General features: G+C 49.1%; 1 protein-coding gene and 1 long non-coding RNA gene across 3 annotated transcripts in view; one reads left to right on the forward strand and one right to left on the reverse strand.

Annotated features, from left to right (window-relative positions):
- Nucleotides 1-1,911: 1,911 nt before the first annotated feature.
- LOC107052164 lies at nucleotides 1,912-5,779 on the reverse strand. Its single transcript, XR_005839133.1, has 2 exons — nucleotides 5,508-5,779; nucleotides 1,912-3,414 (listed from the first exon to the last, which is right to left on the reverse strand). It is a non-coding gene; the product is annotated as an uncharacterized LOC107052164 (long non-coding RNA).
- Nucleotides 5,780-6,548: 769 nt separating this feature from the next.
- GNAO1 (G protein subunit alpha o1) overlaps nucleotides 6,549-22,896 on the forward strand; it is a 119,275-nt gene continuing 102,927 nt past the window's right edge. For both annotated transcript variants that reach the window (NM_001277550.2, XM_015279145.4), the window contains exons 1-2: nucleotides 6,549-6,900; nucleotides 6,974-7,016. In NM_001277550.2, coding sequence (NP_001264479.1) covers nucleotides 6,783-6,900; nucleotides 6,974-7,016 — 161 coding nt within the window. In that variant the 5' untranslated portion in view covers nucleotides 6,549-6,782. The remainder of the gene's footprint in view (nucleotides 6,901-6,973; nucleotides 7,017-22,896) is intronic.

The following is a 22,896-nucleotide window of genomic DNA, read 5'->3' on the forward strand; positions in this document are numbered from 1 at the left end:
AAGATAAAAGCCTCCCAGATATAGCAAGGATGTGCTCTGATAGCAGGGCTCCTGCTCACTGGCGGTCGCAGCACCCCATGCCATGCTGAAATTGGAGCTCACACTGAAATAGGAACTCACATGGGGCTTCTTATCTGGGGGTCACAGCCTGGTCTCAGCCTTGCACAGAAAGGGTATGGGCTGCAAGCTCCAGCCCAACTGCTTTCCCTGTCTGCTCTCTGAAGGGGAGCAAGAATCCAAAGCTGGAACCTAACCTGGGGAACAGCACAGAGAAATGTGGAGGGGTGGTTAGTGTGAAGGAAGTGGCTGGAGAAAGATGGCAGGGAGTAAAGAAGAAATACAAAACATGCCATGAAGAAGAATCTAAGGCAGCTGAGGTTGGCTCAGGTTTTCCTTGGCCTTTCCAGTCTTCCCTATAAAGCTATGGGTTTGTTGGACTTCCTCTGCCCAGGGCAACCACTAAGGTTACCAAGAGACATCCAGCTCCCTGTGGGGCTAATGGGGAGTGCAGAGACTGAGCAGCAATCCAGAAGGGACATCAGTGTCCTGCTGTGCTGAGACCCAAGGGATTTAGATGCCCCCTGGATAACTCAGCACATATTTCAGACTTCAGCTGCAGGAATTCTGCATATTTAGGTGGATGTTTTCTCCTGGACCTTTATCCTACCGCTTTTTGATCATGGATCCATTTTAGCATCCAGCCAATATTTTGGTATTAATGACATGCACTGATACTCCAGACACGGGCTTTGCTTGAGGTACGGTTTCATCCTCACTTGAGATGCCATTTCCCCCCAGTGTGACCTTCTCAGAATAACACCGCTTGTGCCTGTGCAGAACTTGTTCCCCCCGTGCCTTCCCGTCAAAGCAAGTCCTTGGCTCGGAGCACGGTGAGGGATGCTCATGAAGGTTAACTCCAGCCAAGGACAGCTGGTCTCTGTAGGCTCTCTCCAGAATCAGAGGTGAGAGATGATTCCCATTACTCATTCTCCGCTAGAGGAGTGTCTCTTTCTGTTCGCTGATTATAGCCGCTGTCAGCTAAAGCTAGCCTTCGTGAATCACATCGCTACTTACAATCAGGAAGCAGCGCATGGCACTGGAATAACACTTGGTAAAGCAGATGCTTATTTTAAATATTATAACATACAATTCTAATAGAAGAACAATGTGATGATTGCAGACGAAAAATACCAATAGGACTTTGCAGAGAAAAATGGTAGGAGTTGCATTTAACTAATGGTATATTTGCACTTAGAGTTAGCTGCTGAGAGCTATGAAGTGAGTATGTGCTCATGTTTTTTGGGACAGAATTAGCGTTCCTCCATAAGATCCCTCATCAGGACTACTTGTGTGAATGAGAGCTGCAAGGCTTCTGGGTAGCATTTATATAAAAACAGGAATGTTCCTGAAGTGCTGTAAATGGAGCTGCCTAAATTGTCTTTCCAAATCCTGCATATGATGACAGTAGCTGGATAAAATGGCACTCACAGGCAATCAGTTGCATGGCTGAACTTGAATGCTTAATGCAGAAGGTTGAACTTGGCTTCATTAAGACTGTGCAGAAGGTTAAACTTGGTTTCATTGAGACCAAGCAATGACGGATTTCTCTGCATGGAGGAACCAGGGCTGCCTCTCTAACCTGTTTTCCTGGACTGTGGCAGATTTTCTTCATTCCTGTGAAATCCTCATCCTTGACACTGAGGAAAGATGAGTGGCAAAGAGCTAATGGGGCCCTTGCCCTGCTTAAGACCCAAGTCAAGGTCAGCCACCCTGCCTCACTCTGGCACTATCTCACCCTGCCTGAAGGACAGCGCTGCATAGCTGCAGTCGCACGGCTTTTCAAGGTTACTTGTGCACCTGCTGAACCAGGGATGCTCTCATATGCTCTGTGCAGCAGAAAATAGATAGGACTAGGTTTCTTCTCCACATTTAGTTCTGTTTCATTTAGATTCTCACGTGTCCACCAAGGTACGGCTTATCCAATGCCATACAGGCAGAAATCAGACAAGGCAAAAGGACAGAAAATAATGCATCTCTACACAAACCTGTCCCCAAGAATGAGAAGACCCACAAAGGAACCTGTACTGATTTTCTCTCCAATGATCAGCAGCAAAAGTTCATTATTCTGCTTCTAGTTGTTTTCTCTTTATCTGCCACGTGTCCCTGAACCACTAGAAAATGGAAAACATTGACTCTGAAAAACCTTCGTAGGCTGAGAGTTTAAAGTCACTACAGGGAAGGGAGAGGAGCTCACACTGTTCTTCCTCACTTGGAGAAGCCATATCGTATCATATCATAGAATGGCCTGGGTTGAAAAGGACCACAATGCTCACTCAGTTCCAACCCCCTGCTATGTGCAGGGTCGCCAACCAGCAGCCCAGGCTGCCCAGACCCACATCCAGCCTGGCCTTGAATGCCTCCAGGGATGGGGCATCCACAGCCTCCTTGGGCAACCTATTCCAGTGCGTCACCACCCTCTGGGTGAAAGACGTCTTCCTAATATCCAACCTAAACCTCTCCTGTCTCGGTTTAAAACCATTCCCCCTTGTCCTGTCACTATCCACCCTTGTAAACAGCCTCTCCCCCTCCTGTTTATACGCTCCCTTCAAGTACCGGAAGGCTGCAATGAGGTCTCCCCGCAGCCTTCTCTTCTCCAAGCTAAACAAGCCCAGTTCCCTCAGCCTTTCCTCACAGGAGAGGTGCTCCAGCCCTCTGACCATCTTAGTGGCCCTCCTCTGGACCCGCTCCAAGAGCTCCACGTCCTTCCTGCACTGGGGGCCCCAGGCCTGGACGCAGTACTGTAGATGGGGCCTTGGAGCTCTCTGCAGAACTAAGTAAGAAGCAGTAAAACCTTTTTCTTGCATTTCCCATGCATTAAACCCAACCATTCCTTGATACTAGTCTTGTAACTCTCCAAGTCATGAGTCAGATTCTGAGGCACCTCCTCATTCAATTTGAAGGACGAGAATGTATTTGTGGAGTACGGAGTGGGTAAGAACGAAGTAAGGGTATTTGCAACTTGACCTAGTACGTGTGCATTTCATTAATCCTTCCTCCACCAACCACTTAACCTTTATGGGCATTCTTATTGCCTCTCATTGTATCGATTTCAGTCCATTTCTTCAATTTCGTGAGATCATGCACTATTTTAAACCTGTCTTCCACTGCATAACTAGGTTTAGCTGGGGGGTAATTGACATCAATTCAAAGAATGAAAAATTAGGCTGAATATCCGAGGAAGACTTCCTAATGGTGAGATGGCAGGAACACTTGGTGCATTTGCTGTGGGCTTTGTGATGCTCCACGGGGCAAGCCAGGGCTTCCTGAGCCTCAGATCTAGGCACGCTTTCCCAGCTTCCACCTCGTTGTCCCATGCTCTTCACACAGCTGGAGTAGGACAGCTTCACTGCAGGACTGGATAGAAAAAAAAGGGTTGTCACCCACATCTTTTTCAAAAAGATTCTGTCATATTTAAGAAATAAAAGCTCCTGCCTTTATCTGATTTTTTTTTTTTTTTTACTGGAAACAACCACTTTTTATTAGAAGAAGACTTCAATCAGGTCCTGAAAAATGAAAACATCATTTTCAGCAACAAAACCCTATATAGTTATCTCCGAAGCCAAGTAGGCTGGTACATGTTTTGATGATTTGGTGGGGGAGGTGAGGTTTTCTTCTTTTCAGGTTCTTGAAATTCATCTGCCATGAAAAAAAGCAGATTTGTCAAAAAATGAAAATTCCCACTACAGAAATTTCAAAGGAAACATTTCCATCAGCTCTGCTCAATTAGCAGCTGCACAGAAACGGCTCAGAAGTGGCTCAGCCTCACAGCTGCTGTCCTGAATCTCTTTGAGAGCACAAGGTGATGACCCAACCACTTCCAGTTTTCCTGTGGGGAAGAAATCAGTGGGCACCCATGGAAGGACTGGGAGAGTACAGTGGACAAAGTGCCAAACACAGATCCTGCACCTGTCAGGGAAAAGAGAAATTTTCTCAATGGCAGAAGGTTCAGGCTACATAGGTTGCTCTGAAAGTAATGCCTTCTATTTATTTCCACAGAAACTGCAGCAGCTACAAAGAGCACAACAACACTGCTTGACAGAGCAAAATCTTAGCTACAGAACATTATTTTTTAACAGTCACTATTAGTTATGCATTTTCACTAGCAATGAACAGGAGCCTGCAAGTCGTGCTCATAAAAATCCACACCAGTGGATCTTCTCCCCTAGGTAAATGGTGATAGGATGAAGGGCAATGGCCTTAAGTTGAGCCAGGAGAGGTTCAGGTTGCATATTAGGAAAAATTTATTCTCCAGAAGAGCAGTGAGGCAGTGGCACAGCTGCCCAGGGAGGTGGGGAGGCCACCATCCCTGGAGGGGTCCCAGAGCTGTGGGGATGTGGCACTGAGGGATGTGGGCAGTGGGCATGGTGGGGGTGGGCTGGGGTTGGACCTGGGGATCTTAGTGGTTTGTTCCAACCTTAACGATTCTGTGATCAGTTCCACACCTTTGCTTCATACGTAATTCCATGTCAGATGCCATCCTGTCAGGCTGCCCCTCTACTGCTATCTGTCACAGCAGCAAAATGTAATGGAATATTGGCAGGAAGGCTCAGCCTCTACTGCCATACCACCAACATCCACCTCTGATGTTGTGGGACAACATCATGAAAGAGGACGCTCTGCTCATACATATTTGCCTGTTAACAAGTAGCCAGAGGCTGATACAAAAGACCAATTCTCTTAGAAAAATCCTTGGAGAGGATCCCAACAGGACTCCAAGGCTGGCAAGCTGCTGGGGAGATGGGCAGTAAATGCAGCCATCTCATGAGGACACCGCCCCTGGATTTCTGGATTGTGGTTTTCCTATACTGCACTTTTCATAATGCCCTCTGGTTGGTACCATTGAAATGAAACCTATTGATTGAAATTCTGATCCTATTGATTTTACACAAGAGATTTGCTCAAGTATGAAAGAGCAGGAACTGCTCTGCAGCCACCCCCACCCCCACTTGCTCCCTGCTGAATGCAGGCAGTAGGCTTGCTTTTCCATGCAGGTATACCCTTGGTCCCTGGGGCTCCCAGAAATAAATTACCCCAAATTCAGATACTCAGTACCTATTAGCTCACAAATGTTCGGTAAATACTGCTGGCCCTTGAGTACACTAACATCATTTATGAGCTCCCTTTTACTTCCCTTTGTCTGCTCTGCCTCACATCTCTACTTCACATTGTTAACCACATGCCATGCTTCTCCCCTTTGTTTCAGAGGTGTAGAGGGAAAATGGAAACAGCGCTTTATGGGAAGAAGGTTGTGTAAGGAGGTGATGTTTTCTAGAAGGAGAGAGCCAGGGAAGCCGTGTCTATAGAAATTATATTTCCACCCCTGAAGGAAGGGTGTGTGGCTATGGGAAGTGCAGAACACAGGAGAGTAGCTGTGAGAAGAGCCCGCAGGAGGCTTGGTGCAGTGTGAGCCCCCAGCCCAGGAAATGGCAGCCCCTGTCCAGCCCCACCTGGGCCTGGTGTTTCCTTATGGATGGGTCACAGCAGTCAGCAGCCCCACAGCATCCCCCTGGTCCTGTTTTGCAGGGAGTCAGAGCAGGGTGTGACAGCAACTCTGTTCCTTCAGCAAGCTCCTCGGCCTGGCAGAGGGCAGTCTGTTCCCTACAACACAGGCCTTGATTTCATAGAATCGTTAGAGCTCTCACATCCCCAGGTCCAATCCCAGCCTATCCCACCATGCCCACTGCACACATCCCTCAGAACCACATCCTTACGGCTCTGGGACGCCTCCAGGGATGGGGACTTCCCTCCCCCCCCCCCCCGGGCAGCTGTGCCACTGCCTGGCTGCTCTTGTGGAGAAGGAATTGCTCCTAATATCCAACCCGACCCTCCCCTGGTGCAACCTGAGACCACCACCTCTCACCCTATTGCTGTTACATGGGAGCAGAGGCCGACCCCCCCTCCCCACAACCTCCTGTCAGGGGCTGTAGAGCCATGAGCTCTCCCCTGAGCTCCTCTTCTCCACACTGACCCACCCCACTCCCCCAGCCGCCCCCACAGCGCTGTGCTCAGACCCCTCACAGCTCCGCTCCCTTCCCTGGACACGCTCCAGGGCCTCCATGTCTTTTTTGCACTGAGGGGCCCAACGCTCAGCACAGCACTGAGGCGCGCCCCCAGCAGCGCCGTACAGAGGGCCGAGCCGCTCCTGCTCCCTTTGGCTGCAGTGCCGCTGACACAAGCCGGGATGCCGCTCCTGAGGGGAGCCGTCACGCCGGAGAGCGGCGGTGCCGCGCCGTGCCGCGCCGAGGCGGGGCGGTGGGAGCATGCGCGAGGCGCGCGCGTCACGGCAGCGGGCGAGGCCGGCGGAGCGCGGCCCCCTTCCCCGGCACAGCCGCCGCCGCCGCGCCTCCAGCCGAGCGCCCGCCGCAGCCCCGCGCCCGCTAAGCGCGCAGCCCGGAGCGGCGCGGACCCACCCCCGCCGGCAGCCTTCCTCCTCCCCCTGCCGCTCCTCCTCCTCCTTCTGCTCCGCCCCGCCCCGCCCGCGGCCGCCCGCCCGCGCTGCCCCGCAGCCCGTGGATGCGCTGAGCGCTCGGGCACGGAGCCGCCGGCCCCGCCGCTGCGGAGCCCGCAGGCCTTTGTTAATCCCCGCGGCTGTCAGCGTTGCGCTGCCTCCTGCTCCCTGCGCCCGGGCGGCGGCGGCGGCGGCGGGGGTTGCGCTTTTTTTTTTTTATCCCCTCCCTTTTTTTTTTTTTTTTTTTTTTAATTAAATCAAATCCCTTCTCGCCATGGGATGTACCCTGAGCGCCGAGGAGCGGGCCGCCCTGGAGCGCAGCAAGGCCATCGAGAAGAACCTGAAGGAGGACGGCATCAGCGCGGCCAAAGACGTGAAGCTGCTCCTGCTCGGTGAGCCCCGCTCCGCTCCGCGCCCCGCGCCGCCGCGCCCCGCGCTCACCGCTTCTCTCTCTCTGTCCCGCAGGGGCCGGCGAGTCGGGGAAGAGCACCATCGTGAAGCAGATGAAGTGAGTGCCGCGGGGCGCGGGGCGGCGCGGAGGGCCGCGGGCGCCATGTTGTACCCGAGGGTAGCGCCGGGCGGGAGGCGGCGGCCGCTGCTGTTCGGGGCCCCGTGGTGCTGAACGCCGGGCTGAGGGCGGCGGGGGGGACGGCTGCGGCTGTGACCGGCGCTTGGGAGGAGGAGGAGGGGGAAAAAAGCACGAAATCCGCCCGTAATGCGGATTTAAAGCGAGGCTCGCTGCCACCCAAAGCCCCTTTTACCCGAGATTTGAGCCTTTTAATTAATGAGAGGCGAACTTGGCCGCCGGTTGCCTATTACATTGCAAACGGGTGATTAAAAAGGGAAAAGCAAAACACACGACCCAACGCGCTGGAAAATCATCCCTGCTCTCACGCAGCATCTCCCTGACAGCTGTGCCAGGCCCCAGTGGGAGTGGGCCGGGATGGCTGCCCCACACCGTGCCGCTGGCACACGGTGATCCCAGCACGTGGCCAGGCAGTGCTTTCAGAGGGAGAGCCAGCGGGGCTGTGGGAGAGCCTAATGAGGGATGAGTGAGCCAGTGAGGGGTGGTAGAGCCTATAGAGGTTTGGGAGAGCCAACAGAGGTGTGGGAGAGCCTGTAGAGATGTGGGAGAGCCAGCAGAGGTGTGGGAGAGCCCATAGAGGTGTGGGAGAGCCCACAAAGGTGTGGGAGAGCGTATAGAGATCTGGGAGAGTCTGTAGAGATGTGGGAGAGCCAACAGAGGTGTGGGAGAGCCAACAGAGGTGTTGGAGAGCCAACAGAGGTATGGGAGAGCCAACAGAGGTATGGGAGAGCCTATAGAGATTTGGGAGAGCCAGTAGAGAAGTGGGAGAGCCAACAGAGGTGTGGGAGGGCCCTTAGAGATCTGGGAGAGCATATAGAGATGTGGGAGAGTCCATGGTGGTGTGGGAGAGACAACAGAAGTATGGAAGAGCCACTGGCAAAGTGGGAGAGCCTATAGAGATGTAGGAGAGCATACAGAGATGTGGAAGAACATACAGAGGTGTGGGAGAGTCAGTGGAGGTGAGGGGAGCTAAATGGAGTCATGGGGATCCAACAGAGGCATGGGGATCCAACAGAGGTGTGGGAGAGCCAGCAGAGGCACAGGCAGCTAATGGAGGCACAAGGAAGCCACTGAAGGCACAGGGAACCAACAAAGGTGTGGAGGTGCAGAATTACTCCCATTCCCTTTTCTTCCTTTTGATTAAAACCCATCCAGCCCCAGCCTCCCACTGGAACAAGCAGGCGCCATAGCTGTGCGTTGGGCCGGGTGTCACAGTGGTAGAGGCACGGAGCGGTTCTTGTTTCCCGATAGCGGAGGAGCCGGTGGCTGGGAGGGGCCCCCGGGCCGCGGGGTGCGGGCGGGGCGGGCGGTGTGCCCGCTGCCATCCGCAGTCCCTCCGCGCTGTCCCGCGGGCGCGGCGCGGTGCGGCTTTCAGGCGGTTCTCGTGGTGGACAGCGCCCAGCGGGGGCTCGAACCGCCGTTAGCTCTGCGCTCGGCTCCTCCCTCGGCGCTCGGCTGCCTTCGGAGAGCGCTCGGAGGCGGTCGGGGGGGAGCCGAGCAGGCTCGGAAATAGCCGAAGGGGCTCGGGCGCCGCTCGCCAACCCGCGGGCGTGGGCTCGCCGCAGGCCCGCAGCCCGGCTCGGTGCCATGAGCGTACAGGGGATAGCCGATCCTGCGGGGGTTCCCGGAGGACCGAACCACCGTCCCCGCCCAAGGCAGCGCTCTTCCCACAGAGCTGCACGGCTGTGGCAGCGAGCAGCCTCGCCCTCAGCGCCGTTCCATCTGCCTCTCCCACTGCTATCGGTGTGCAAAGTCTCCGAGCCCCCCATGGAAAGGCATTTGGGGCCGGCTTCGGGGATTTGGGGCTGGATTTGGGGCCGGGAGGACGGGTTTGGTGTGCACTTGTTTGTACGTGAAAGGTGGATCGGGAAAGGAGCTGCTGCAGATGAACACCAATAAATTATTTAATCTCTAGGAATCGCTTCTGTGGAAGCGTGCTGGAATGGCGGGCGGTGGTTTGGTGGAAGGAGAGGCTGTGGCTGCCACCGTAACAGCGACGGCGCTGTAGGCGAAGGGGCAGCTGTGGCCACGGTGCCTTACACAACCGTGCACAGGGCTCCTGTGCTGCGGGGAGCAGAGCTCTTGTTGTTTAAACCAACCTGGTTCCAGAGAACGGCCGGCTCGCCGGGCTACATTAGTAGAGCGAGGGCTGAAAAATACCCTGTTGTACCTCTGTGTTTTCAAGGGAGCAGCCCTAGCGTGCCGCACGGCAGCTTGCAGCCCTGCGCCTGAAGACGCAGAGCCGGTTGCCGTGGTGGGAGCTCCGGGCGTGCGGCGGGGCCGCGTGCGGCTGGGCTGGGTGGGGACGCGGTGCTGCCGGGAGCGTGCGGCAACAGCCGGAGGGAGCCGGCACTGCAGGGCGCGACGGGGAAACGAGCGCTTCTGAAAATGAATTTAAATATAATGCAGGCATTAGCATTTCACCTGGTCAAGCTCCATTACGCGGGCGTGCTGAGCACCTAATGAATTCTTAATAAAGATTAAATTGCGCGTTCATTAGATTTTGATGAAAGAGACCGCTGTTTTATTTTTTTAATGCTGTGTTATTGGTGCGCCTCTAGATAATAAATCTCATCCCCGTGAATGGCTACAGCAGTTTCACACTTGGCTGTCGCCTTGTGAAGGAGCACAGGAATGTGCAGACGGATGAGAAAATGCTAAGACAAAGGAACGGAGAGCAGGCGTTGTTCACAGGGCGCTGAGGAGAGGTTGAGCGCTGCCCGGTTAGTCCTTGAGGTATTGGGTAGTGGGGAAGAAGTAGCAGGTAGAAACTGCAGCACTTGGAGAGTTCAGCGAGGGTGGGATTTGGGGCTGATCAGTGCTTGGAGGTACCTTTCAGCGTGCAGCGGGGAGTGAAGAAAGAATGAGGTGCAGGTGGGTGCAGGCAAGTAGGGCTGCAGGCCAGCCTGTGTAGGGCAGTGACAGCACGGGTACTGTGGCACTTCCCTCAGCACACCGTGATGGTTCCCACAGCCCCTGAGCCTTGGCTGTGCCCATCCTGGCTGGTGACGTCTGCTTGGGATTCTTTCACATCCTCCTTCATGTCTCAAAAACAAGTGGAGGGCTGTGTGGAGGGCTTGGGGGAGCACCCCAAGAGCTGCACGCATGACATGCAGTGTGCTCAGAATCAGGCAGTGGCCAGGTTGTTTTCTGCAGCTGAAAAACAGCTTTTACCAGGCAAATGTGGGTCTTTGAAGATCCCAGTCAGAGGGTGAGAGTGATTCAAGAGAAATTTGTCTTCCTCTCCCACCACCCAGTCTCTGCAAGCTCGCTTTGATGTAGGACTGCAATGAATGTCAACATTTTTGAAGATCTTATATCTTGAAATAAACATTGAGGACAGGCAGAATTTGGAATATGTGATTTCCTTGTCTGGATTATCTGGATGGTAGCTTTGAGGCAAGACGTGTTATTAGTGTGTGGGACTTTGTAGGGAATTCCAACTCTGGTGAATGTGCTTGTTCATCAAACAGCCCCAGCCTAGGACAACACCAATATCTCAGCCTGTTACTATTCAGCAGAATACTCAGATGCATGCAGTGTTCCAGTGGTGAGCAGGGAGGAACTATTCCTGAACACTAGGGAATTCAGCGTTTAAATGCTAATGCACAGCGGCTGAGTTAGCTGGCCTGGCTTCAGAACCAAGGTCCGGCCACTTACTCAGCAGCTGCCTTTCTGGATGGTGAGCCAGGGCAGTATTCCCCCTTCCCAAACAAGAGGTTAGTGATGGCTGCAGCATTCAGGAGGACGCAGGGCTTCACTTGCCTACAGCAAAAATCCTGGGTTTTGGGGATATATATATATTTTTCGGTCTTGCTTCCAGCCCCCTACATCCTCCCAGGCGGTCACATCTCATTTCCCCAGCAGTGCAGGCAGTACCCCACTGATGGGCATCTTTGCAGTTCCATTTTTTTTGCATTTAAGTTGCACCAAGGATGGGAATATGCGATCAGGAGAAAAATCAAATGAGAGTACAATGCTTGTCTTTATCTACTATCTTCTTCCCAACAGCCATCAGTCCCAATAGCCTGCTGATATATTGTTTTGACCTTTATCAAAGAGCCCCTCAAAACAGCCCCAAGCTCTACTTGCTCTCCGTGTAACTGAATTACTGATAATCTAATGAACTTCTTCAGAGTGAGAAACAGTCCCCACCCACTGGTTTACAGCCCGTCTCAGCAATCTGATGGTAAATGCCATCAAAACCCAACGATGTGTTGTGAACACCCACTCGGGGCCTCGCTCTTTTGCTGTGTGTCTGTGGCTCAACCCTCAGCAATTTCGTGCTTTCAGCCCCTTCCCAGATGCTTTTTTGCATCCCTGGGTGCTGTGGGTACTGCTTCCCATGCCCTGCAATGGCACAGAACCCTCTGAACTGGGCAGAAATAAGGGCTGGGGCAGAGGAAAGTGAGGCTATCTGTTTTGGCTTGCAGTTGCAAAGGATGAATTGTGTTTTTGGCACTTTTTTGCTTCCTTTTGGATTATGATGCTTAAAAACCAAAATGCTAGCAATCATAGTTCATTTCCTTGTACTTTAGGCTCTTGTTATTAGGCTGAAAATTTCAGAGAAAAGCCGTAACTATATTAGCAAGCAAGACAGAATACATTTTAGGTTTGGGTTTTTTCTTTCTCCGTGACAGTTCCTAATTTGTTTCTTGTATAAGAAACTCATAACAGTAAAAATATCTTTCAGTGACAACAGTGAACTGCATAGCTTCTCCTCTTTCAACCTACTTTCAAAGCCTGAAAAGAAATTTGCCTGTCATATTCTGACATGACACATCTAGTCCTGTTGGAAATGTTTTAGCAAGCTAACGAGATGAAAGCGGTTCTTTTAATGAACTCTGAAGAAAGAGACAAATCTGCACAAATGTAATTGGGGATGTCTTCTTTTATGTTTGACTTGGCTAACCCAGAAGTTGTAAGAAATGTTAGGTTGTGTCATGGCAATTGGAAAATGGTGATGGTTCTTCTCCTCAGTCCGTTCTCTTCCATCTGTCTGGCATGCAGCTTCACATCATAGGATGATAGAATGATAGAATCATAGAATGGCCTGGGTTGAAAAGGACCACAATGATCATTTAGTTTCACCCCCCCCTGCTATGTTTAGGGTCACCAACCACCAGACCAGGCTGCCCAGAGCCGCATCCACCCTGGCCTTGAATGCCTCCAGGGATGGGGCATCCAAGACTTCCTTGGGCCACATCTAACGTGGGTTCTCTAGTGTGATTACCTGGGGAACATCACCAAAATGGGGGAGGAGAGGAGTGGAAAAGAGACAAATTGATGAAGGTAGAGGTGCTTTGTTGGCTGTTCTACTTGACCTGGTCAAGAGAAAGAGTGAAATGAAGAAAAGATTCACATTGGTGAAGGCAAGAGCAGGTTGCAGTCACCTGGAGAGTAAGAGCCAGGCAGTGAATAAAGTCTTATAGAATCATCAGGAGTTGCCCGTGTGAGAGCTAGTTTTCTTCAGCTGTGTTGCAGAGTCACATCCTACCCCTGTGAGCATTAAACTCCCCCGGTTTCTCCTGGGTTTGCAAGACAGGAAGTCCTCACTGACTGCTGAAGTTGGTGGATCTGCTGCCAGAAAACCTGGTGCAGGAGCAGGGATCAGAGGATTTTCTGTAGAGCCTAAAATTGCTTCTGTGAGACCTGGACTCACACAGTGACCGAGTGAATTCTGTTTCAGGGATTTGTCTTTGCTTTGTTTTTGAAAGAAAACTTCCAGCTCTTCTGTCTTTAGTGACCAGTTAAAAAACATAATTGTCCTTAGTTTAGCCTATGGATTCCAGATTGGGAGCACAATAAAAAAAACAGTCCAAAAGAAGACAAGGAAACCAAACACATCTCAACTGCTGAGTTGTTTTTGCAGCCTGATTCCTTTTCCTTTTTTTTTTTTTTAATTTATTATTATTATTATTATTATTATTATTATTATTATTATTATTTTGCATCAGCAAGACTAAAACCAGTGATCTCAGTTATTTTAAGTTAACTTGAATGGCCTTGCCCCCAAATCCTCTCTTTGACCTCACTGGGCTTTGGACCACATTCTTCCTAAACTGATGTCTGTCCAATGTACAACTGTAATGAGATCTGTTGAATTTCAAGTGTTTGCATGGCATTTGGTGGGATTCTGGACATGGCTAAGCTTCATCCACAGAAATGAAAACTGGAAACAGAAAGGTCTGGAAATTACATTTTTACAAATATTGGCACCTTAAAACCTATGGTCATTTTTCTCACCCGGTGAATTCTTTGGTTTCATCCATAGTGGGAAATACAAATGATATTTTGCCATGGTTTTCCTAATGCTAAAGAAACGTTATAGCATATATAAAAATCACCCTAAACTGTTAATTGAATCATTCTCGTTTTATTTTCAAGGCCTTCATGCAAATGACAGATGCATGGAGACTGGAGGATTACAGTCCTGATTATGGGATGCTGTTAGCATTCTGCCTAAGATCAGAAAATGCAAAAGGCTGAAAAATGCTTCTGGATGACACAAAGCAAAGAAACGGATTCTTTTCTAGAGCTGAGCAAAAGGGAGAAAAAAGCCCTTTAATCCAAAGCTCAGTTGTTTTCTGTTTATAGTGATGATATAATAAAACTTTTGATGGAGACATTTCTTAGCTTACCAATAGAAATGCTGATCTCCCGCAGCTTTCAAGTTAATTGAGAAAGAACTGAGGAGCGCGGGGAATTGTGTAGTAAGCTGACATCCCATCTGTTTGCAGATTGCTAATCAATAGCAGTTTTGACATTGAAAGAGAAGAGCTGTAAGTGTTTTGTTTTTCTTTATTCCCGGGCATGCCCTGCTCTGCTTGGTCACCAAAAATTGCATCAGTGCATCATAGAATCATTAAGGTTGGAAAAAGATCTCTAAGATCACCTAGTCCACCTACCACCCATATTGCCCACTGCCCACGTCCTTCAGTGCCACATCCACCCTTTTCTTGAACACCTCCAGGGACAGTGACTCACCACCTCCCTGAGCAGCTGTGCCAGTGGTCCACTGTTCTTTCTGAGGAGAGATTCTTCCTAATAGCCAACCTAAGAGAGCAGAGCTTTCATCAACATTAATAAGCTTAAAGATCTGAAGAAGAGCAGTTAGAGAAAGAAAAAACACAGTAACAGAGGGTCCTGCCCAAACCTGGGAAGTTCGGTGGCTCTCGGTAGCCTCTTTTGGTGCAGAAACCCAGCTTGGTGGTTGTTGCAGGAGCTGCTTTTGGAGAAGGTTTGGGTTGCAGCCATCCCATAACTGCCTGGTGCTAGACTTGGAGGATTCCTGCACTACCTATGAATTGGTACTGAAAGAGAATGGGTGGTATTGTGGAAAATACCACTTAAATGTTAAAAACATGCCATGTTATCAGAGTTTGGTGATTTGTCCTCTCCATGCAAGGGGTGACTGGAGGTTCAAGCTCCACTTTCTCAGCTCCCGGCTGCAGCGCACAAGAAAGGCTGCGCACACAAAATGGCTGTTGGGTGTGATGATGCAGGTAGCAAATAAGAGATTTTGCTGCTGGACTTCTGTGGCTGTGGTGGGCGAAAGCACGGAATCATAGAATTGGTTAGGTTGGAGTGGACCTCAAAGATCACCCATTTCCAACCCCCTGCTGTGGGCTGGTGGCCAGCCATTGGATCAGACTGCACAAGAGATGTGTTGGTGTCCATTGTGCAGGGGCTCGTTTCCAATGTCAGGTGAGAGGTCCTGTCTCATTGCTGACAAATTCCAAAATAACAGCCGGAACGCGTGCACCGCCCAAAGGCACTGCAGAGCCTTCATCCTCACACTGTGTCAGCATCACCGCTGCACATCACTGGGATGGAAGGAAATCACCGTGATGAACATACACCTCGCATTGTTATTGTCACTGATCACCCCTTGGTGATTAATTGTTTATCCAAATTGGACAAACTGTTCCACGTGAATGAGGAGATATTTGCTTAATAAAGCAGAAAGCTCCTAGTGGCATGATTTGTTTTCCTCAATTTAGCTGTAGGATACATTTTTATTTTCCTGATTTCCAGCTCAAATCTCCAAGTGCTGTATCCACTTCTTGCCATCAAGGTGGGTCCTGCCTCAGCTTGCATGGGAAACCCAATGCTACTGTGTGCATGTCTGAGGTGTTCAAATAGAGCAATGGGTATTTGAGATATTAGGAACAATTTCTTCTCTGAAAGAACAGTGAGGCAGTGGCACAGCTGCCCAGGGAGGTGGGGGAGTCACCATCCCTGGAGGTATCCCAGAGCTGTGGGGATGTGGCACTGAGGGATGTGGGCAGTGGGCACAGTGGGAGTGGGCTGGGATTGGGCCTGGGGTGTGAGAGGTCTTCTCCAACACCAATGGTTCTGTGATTCTATGAAATGCAGGCCTGAGAGTCAGCAATGCCTTCTGGTGGCATTGGCATCATGTTGGCAAGTAGGCAGGGACCTCCCAGGCCTGCAGCACACACGTGCGTGGTAGGAGTTCCGTATGTTTGTGGGGCCTCATCTTGTGGTGATGGGAGTGGGGCAGGAGGGGTTAAAGCTGGTGCTGGCACCAGGGGATCTGGAGGGAAGAAATACTGGGAGGGAGGCCATACATGGAAAAGAATTAGTGGTAATTTTCATGCAGTTCAGTAAATAATTCAGAATCTGAGGTTAACTTATCTACTTTCTGGTTTATCTGCATTTTCTGTTTTCAGATCTTTTCAAGAAATGTTTGTTTCTCAATCATTCTTGCGTAAACAACAAATTGTAATGTCTTTTCTACATGACAGGGCATGAAAATTGATTATTACACTGGTACTTTTAGTTCTGATTGGAGAGATCAGATTGTTCTGTTTCTTCCCATCTGTGGTCAAACCCGCAGATATTCAGGATTAGCTTTACATTCAGTTTTTGTAAGTGCTCCTGCATAGGGCTTTGAAATAGGGTTTTGGAGTTGCAATGTAAAATGTAGAAAAACCTTACGGAATGCCCATATCAGTGGTACCAGCCCAGCCAACCCAGCGTGCTGAAATTCCCTAACAATATAAATACACAGAAGCAACTGCTCGCTGCTGCTGGCAGCGGGGCCACAGGACTTGCAGTGCTGCCAAATGAGAGCTGCTGCTAATCTGGAGATAGTTAGATGTAGCTCATGTTTCATTCACGCTCAGGTCCCAAACCTCAGGACAATTGAGTTTCCTAATAACGTGCACATCAGCATCAATGGGTGTGAGCAGATCTGGGTTATTGCTTGCAGGCAGATGTGTGTGCACCTAGATTTGCTTGAAGACAAAGCTCAGGCTCATCTCTGCTGGGCTGACTGCCGCCCAATTTTAGTGCCCTCCTGTATGTGCAATCTTTGTCCACATATTCACTCCTACACCTCTTGGAAAATAGAAGAAACAATTCCTTTTGTCACGGCCTTTTTCCTGCATCCTTTGTTTCCATTTTGACTCAAGTTCTCTCGGGTACCAGCTTTCAAATTTATTTCTGTTGCAGTTGTTTGCAGTGTTCTTTGTATCAAGAGAAGTCATACTGCCTGGTTTTAGGAGGTTCTCATAACTCAGCAGGACAAGGACCCAGGCAGCCTGTTCAAGCTGAGGCAACAGCTCTGCTCTGGGCGGTGACCTCGTGCCTAAGGTTGACTAGAGAACCCCCATTAATCTCTTATTCAAGATTCCCAACCTCAGCTTAACTAAAGGACTGCGTCTCCGTTTGGAAACCAGATGAGGGTCAGTCATAAGCAATGTTACCACAGATTGTCTTGAGGATACACAACAGGATAGACTCAGCTGGGTGGGAGGAATTGGTTGCTGGTTTCAATTTGCACTACATTGGCTTGCTTCCTTGCTCCTAGATGTTGCTTTCTTGGATTCTGAAATCCCAAGCAGGGGTTTGATTAACATCTCTTTTTGCTAGTGACATAGGCTTAAGTCATTTCTGCCTGTCCCTGCTTGTTCTGAACCCCGGGGCCATTTCTGTGGTATGGTGGTGCAGCAAATCCAGCTCCAGCACTGGTCTGGGTTAACACAATGTTAACCCAGGAGGCGGCAGCAGGACTTGTCCATCAGGTGCTCTCAGGAAGGCACCGGCACACTGCACGCTGAGCTGTGAGATCACACCGAGAGATTCAGTCACTCTTGGCTGCTTCTCTGTGTGGGGCTTAATTTTTTGAAGGTAAAGCAGTCACTTTCAGAGACTTTGAGAAGTGGTTTTGAGGAGTCCTTCTTTATCCTTAGCCATCCAAATGACTATTTTTTTTTCCCAAACCAGCCTTATGTTCTCCTGGTAGTTCCTGTAAACACGACGCAAATCTTCCACTGGCTCAACATTTCTGTGGGTTTTTTAAACAAACTTCCTGTGACCCTCCGTGCAGCAAAAAGCCAAGTGCAGCAGTTTGTCGCTGTGTCAGCTCGGTTGGACCACCTCTTATGCTTGTGGAGGTCAAATCCATTTTATCTGGTTATGCTTTTTCAATCACATTTACATTTTTAATGCAGTGCTCAGGTTTGCTTCACACTAGAATGAACTCTCTGGTTTCATAACAAGCCTTAGCTGTCCTGGGCTTTGTAGATTTCTCTCTTTTTATTTTCCCTCAGCCTTAGACAGAGTCTTTGTAATTTATAAGGTAAGTTTCCTCCACTGGACAGACAAAACGCTGCAGAATCCTGTTACACAAGTGGCAAGCAATATTGTCAAGTTTTGTTTAACAGGAGCAGATTTTAAAGTCTCCTGGTGCTTTGCAGGGACTCACCAGCTCACAGCTTCAGTGAGACACCTTTTGTGCTCTTCCCCTAAGTAAACCAGGCTGGAAAGTCCTTGTGAAAGGTCTTTGTCACGTTTGTAGCCTCACAAGAGCTTCAGAGGGAGTCTGCCACATGGCTGCGAGGTCAGCTTTCAGTGTAAGTCCTGCATTTCCTCTTTTCCTTAGAAGAGGCTTTCACACAGTCCTCTATTTCCCAAGAAGATGTTGCTGTTAAGTAACTTAGCAAATAGCAAAACCCACAACAGACAGTTTGGTGTCTTCTGAAGCCCCAGCTGCCTTTGAATGTGAATGAACCACCTCTCCAACTGCCTTTTACACCAGCAATCTCCATGCTCCAGCTAAATTCTTTCATTTTTTTTTTTCCCTGGAAAAATAGAAATTAAGGCCCTAAGTACTTGGTTTGTTGACCTGTACCATCACTTATAACCGAGCAGGAGAGAAGTGACCAGCTGGCACTGCTAGCGACAGCAAGAATGTAGTGCCGACAGCGGAAAGCGTACCAGAGGCAGAAAGAGGCAGAGCCTGAAAGCAGGAGTCGAGAGAGGAATCATGACCAAGCTCGGACTCTGGATAACAAAATAAGGTTGTTTCCTGAGCAGTCAACCAGAAGAATAACAGCATCTTGGTACAGCAGTACACAGACTGGACACTGACACCTCTGTGTGAACCTTGCTCAGAGCAAGTGCCAAGAATAAGTGGATCAGAGCTGTCAGAGCTGGTAGGAAGGGCAGAGACTGGCAGCAGAAATGATGACCCCCCATTCACGGTGTTAAATATGCCTGGTAGGATTTGATAGTAAGGGAATGCCAACAAGATAGATCCTAGAAAGCCCCCTTTTCATGAGAAGTCTTAGAATCTGTTTTTTAAATGAAAAGATACAAAACTCTGCAAGCTAAAAGACAAAATGTTACCGTATGTCTTTCCTTTCCCAAAATACATCCTTCCATAAGCAGCACAAAAGCACAGAGAAAAGGGAGAGGAGCTGCCTCAACTAAGATTCAGTTACAAGCAAGCCTTCTCTAACCTCTGATTTATTGTCTCCTAGAAGATCTCCTAGATATAAATTGTAGTGGTCTGAGCTGCAGTGAAGAGGCTCTGGACCATTTGCACAAAGCTGGTGCCATAAATACCCAACAGCAGAGTATATAGAAATGGATGCAAATGTACACAGAAACAAAATCAGATCTTACATCCAGTAGCAAAATCACTCTTAATTTTAGTGGCTGAAGTGCTGTACTCTTTTACTTAGTAGCAAAACGCACCCTTGGTGTCAGGTTATATCAGATTGACAGAGCATCACTGTCAAAGAGAGTGTCAAACTTTCAGCAATGGATCGGGTGCCGTGTGTAGGAGCAAGGAAGGTGAATATTCAAATGAGAATGTTTGTTTCTCCCGAATGCTCTTTGGATAAAGAGCCAGGAGTTCCAGGTCCAAGAACTGACTGATGGAAGTTGACCTTGATGTGGACAAAATGGTAAGCAGCTTCAGAATAATGAATTACAAGCAGAAATTGTACTAGTCAGTGATGGAGTAGATCAACGAAAGGTCATTTTGTCCAGCTCGGTCCTAAAGCAGAACTCTTCTGGCTCATGTATTTCTTGGTGCTTCATGTGACGTGCTTGTAAGTAGACCAGACACCAAGATTTTCACATTTCTACATCTGTCTGGACTGCAGTGTTTAGCATCTAATAGATTTCACATTGAATACCCTTATCTTGAATTTTTACTCTTATAATCGCTTTCCAGCACAAAGAGCTTATAACAACATCAGCTGCTGGAGTAGGAATACAAACTGGTGAATCTCCGAGCTAACTTGTATCTTTCCAAGCTTCTTTGACCAAAGTTTGGAAGAGGAGCTAGTGGGGCTTTCCTTTTCCCATCCTGAAGATTTCCAGTGATAAAGAGGCTGTCCCCAGCCAGAAAGATTGTGGTGGTGGAAAATGAGCCATAAGTATACATTGTCCAATGTTTTCCCATACAACAGAAATCCCAGCAGAGGCCTGTCTTCCAACCTGAGCCCCTTAGAAGCTGTGTGAGTCCATGGTACAAAAATTAACTTCACCTCAGAGTTAGTTCTTCCAGCTGAGCATCTCTGAGAATGGGCAGCACCGGCAGGAGGAGGAAGGCTGTCTTTGCACCTGGCTCCAAGTGATTATTTTTAAACAGCACTTGTACCATTAAAGCTGTTTCCGAGTCCTGGCTGGCCAGGCTAGCTCAGCAAAAAAGGCTGCAAAGCCCCATGTGGCTCTGTGTCCTCTCTTGACAAATGTGTAGCTCTGCGATCCTCCGAATCTTGCTGCAGGTTTCAGAGAGCAGTGCAGTTAATAAAGCGGCGGGTCTTTCTGAAAAGCAGGCTTCAAGCTTCACAGAACAAGCACTGGTGTTATTTGGCCTCTTGGTGGTTTTCTAAAAGTAGAAGATGCCCAAGAACTCTCAGTATTTGCAGCTGGTGCTTGCCAGAAACGCTTGCTTGATCTTTATGGATGAGTGGAGAGCAGGGGAGGGGAGGGGGAAGGCCTCGGAGGGGAAACAGCTGAGGAGATACAAATGAAAATTCAATTAAACAGAAGACATGGAAGATTCAAACCAGCACTGACGCTCTGCTCAGGGCTGCTGATGAGCCTTGATTTCAACACGAAATGTAACAAATGAAGAAGGCAACAGCGAGGAAAAATAAATGACCACCCTGGAAGGAGCTGAATTACACGACCAGGAAGATAAAAGCATTCAAATAAGACACTTCTTTTTATGATATGCCTGGGGCTTGTAAGAAATGCAACCAGAATGTTAGATCTTGTGTTTGTAACCATTCCAAAACTTGTCTGGTGTGAGAGAATTTCTTTCCTAAAGGTCTGAGTTTGCCAACTGGAAGACTTGAAATGGATGATTAATACGATCCCCTACTGCTTTCCACCCTGAGTAGCCATCAAAATGATGTTCAGTGGGTATACTAAAATCAGAATGGTGGCATTTTGCACTTGTTTTACCTTCTGCCTTCTGTAACACTAGTGTGGATTGTAGAAAACGGTCCATCTTGGTAGTTCTGGCTGCTGCTGCTTTCGTGTTTTGTGGGAGAGGTGAGCGAATGCTGGGTGTAATGAGCTGCTGTCGCTTAGAAGAAGTTGAGTGGTCTTCTCTGTTAAGATAAGCTGTTACTCCTCTAGAAAATGATTGCCGTCAGTTTATTGCAGCTTTATTTTGCTCTTTGCCAGCTGTGTGAGGAGCTTGTTCAGCACAACTGGTCATTCCAATAGCTTGATTTGTCCCGCTTCTTTTGGGATGTCCCTACAATCACCTTGAAAAGCCTGCTAATAGTAATTGAAAGCAATCTTCAGTTTGCATGTAGCACTGGGGATTGAGTTGCATTTCATTTCTGTAAAACAGAAATCAAAGTTAGCTGTTACAGATGCTAGGAAGCTAAACAACAGCCAGGGTTACCACGCTTTTGGAAAGTCGTGGTGGTAGAGGAAACTCCAAGTGTGTTTTGATCCAAAGCCCCTTAAGATGATGTGAATCTTCCCAGTGGCTTCAGTGACCTTTGTGATCAGGTTCTGAATGCCAAGTACAACCAGCAGTGGCAGAAAGAGGTTAGGCACTAAGTACTCAAGGAGTTTGCATTTGCAGGGGGGTACCTGAGTCACCAGCCTGTATCTGGGGGACGGGGTTGAACCTTCTGCAGAAAGTGATGGGAACTGAAGTGATGGGTGCTGCAGGGTTGGACCTCCCGGTGCTGAGACTCAGTGATCTTTGAGACAGCTTGCAAATGGAAACCAGTTTTCTTGGAAGGGAGAAGCTCTCTGATGCCATCTATTCAGTTCCTAGTTCTTCGTTATTTTAGTTGATACAATCTATATGCTAAGTCAGTCACGATGAATGGCATTTAAAGCATCCAGACCTAAGTCATTACATTATCACATTCGGGCCAGGCTTTAAGTAAAAGAGATTTGGCTTGTTCTTTTACTTGGCCCTTTCCCAAATGTTCTGCCATTATAATGGAGGATTATCTGCGCTGGAGGTTTTCTTCATTTCCATTAGCAGACAAAATCTCCCTGGGCACAGCCAGGGCAGCCTGTGATGGCAGGAGGAGCTTGTCCATGTGCTCGCTTTGTCATCTGGCAGAGCAGAGCCTGACACCCCCTGACACTGGGGGGCTGCCCAGGGGCTGTTGCTGTGTCAGTGTGTGGAACACATTGTTTTCCGAGAGGGAGGAGAATCGGCCCTTTATTGACCAGGAGTTGCTGGGCAGTGTGGTCACTGAGCTGGTGCTTGTTGATAGAGCTGGCTTTTCAGCAAGGGCCTTTGTGGGCTTATCTGTTCCTTTGGTCTGCATCTTTTGTAGGGGCTGAGGTGGGGCCCTATCCTTCCCAACCCCTCTGCCTTTTCTAGCGAAAGCACAGGGATGGAAGCAGAGGGGCTCTTCATTTTCAGGCCTGGGGATCTCCATAAGACCCCCTCACTGGGGTGTATCACATACTTTTAGATATGTACTCTTACTTCGGGGGTCTTCTGCAGTTGGTTTGCAGACCACAAGTGGTCCCTGCTGCTCTGGTGGGCAGTGCAGCCCAGTTGTGGGGTTGCACTGCCCTGCACAAACAGGGCTGCTGCCGGCTGTTGCAGCACAGCTGCAGCACAGCTTGGTGATCTCTTCCCTAGCTCATCTTGCTCCATGCAGGCAGTGCCATGATCAGCCCTCAGGCCCAAGTGTGCTTTGCAGGCCACCTTTAAGAGTGAGGTTTAACACGTGCATTGTTTACGCCTGAGACTAAATTGAGGTCGCTGTCTTCTTTGTGTGGGTGCTCAGGTGGTTCAGGTCTTTGGGTGCTCCCAGTTCCTCAGCTAAGGAGTTCTGTAAATACATTTTTTGCATAAAAGGGAAAAGACATAAGCATGCAAGTTGCTTTTACTTATCTTACTTATCCTGGAAGCATGTCAGCAGAAAAGCAGAAGAAGCAGAGTATTATGTCACGTGGCCATAAGGAATAGTAGTAAAATGCTGGTTGCTGGTCAGGATGAAGTGCGACTTCAGACCGCAGGTGAGAGTTCATGATCTGTAGATTT

This window comes from Gallus gallus, chromosome 11 (assembly GCF_016699485.2).
Source record: "Gallus gallus isolate bGalGal1 chromosome 11, bGalGal1.mat.broiler.GRCg7b, whole genome shotgun sequence".
In the NCBI taxonomy this organism is placed as follows: domain Eukaryota; kingdom Metazoa; phylum Chordata; class Aves; order Galliformes; family Phasianidae; genus Gallus; species Gallus gallus.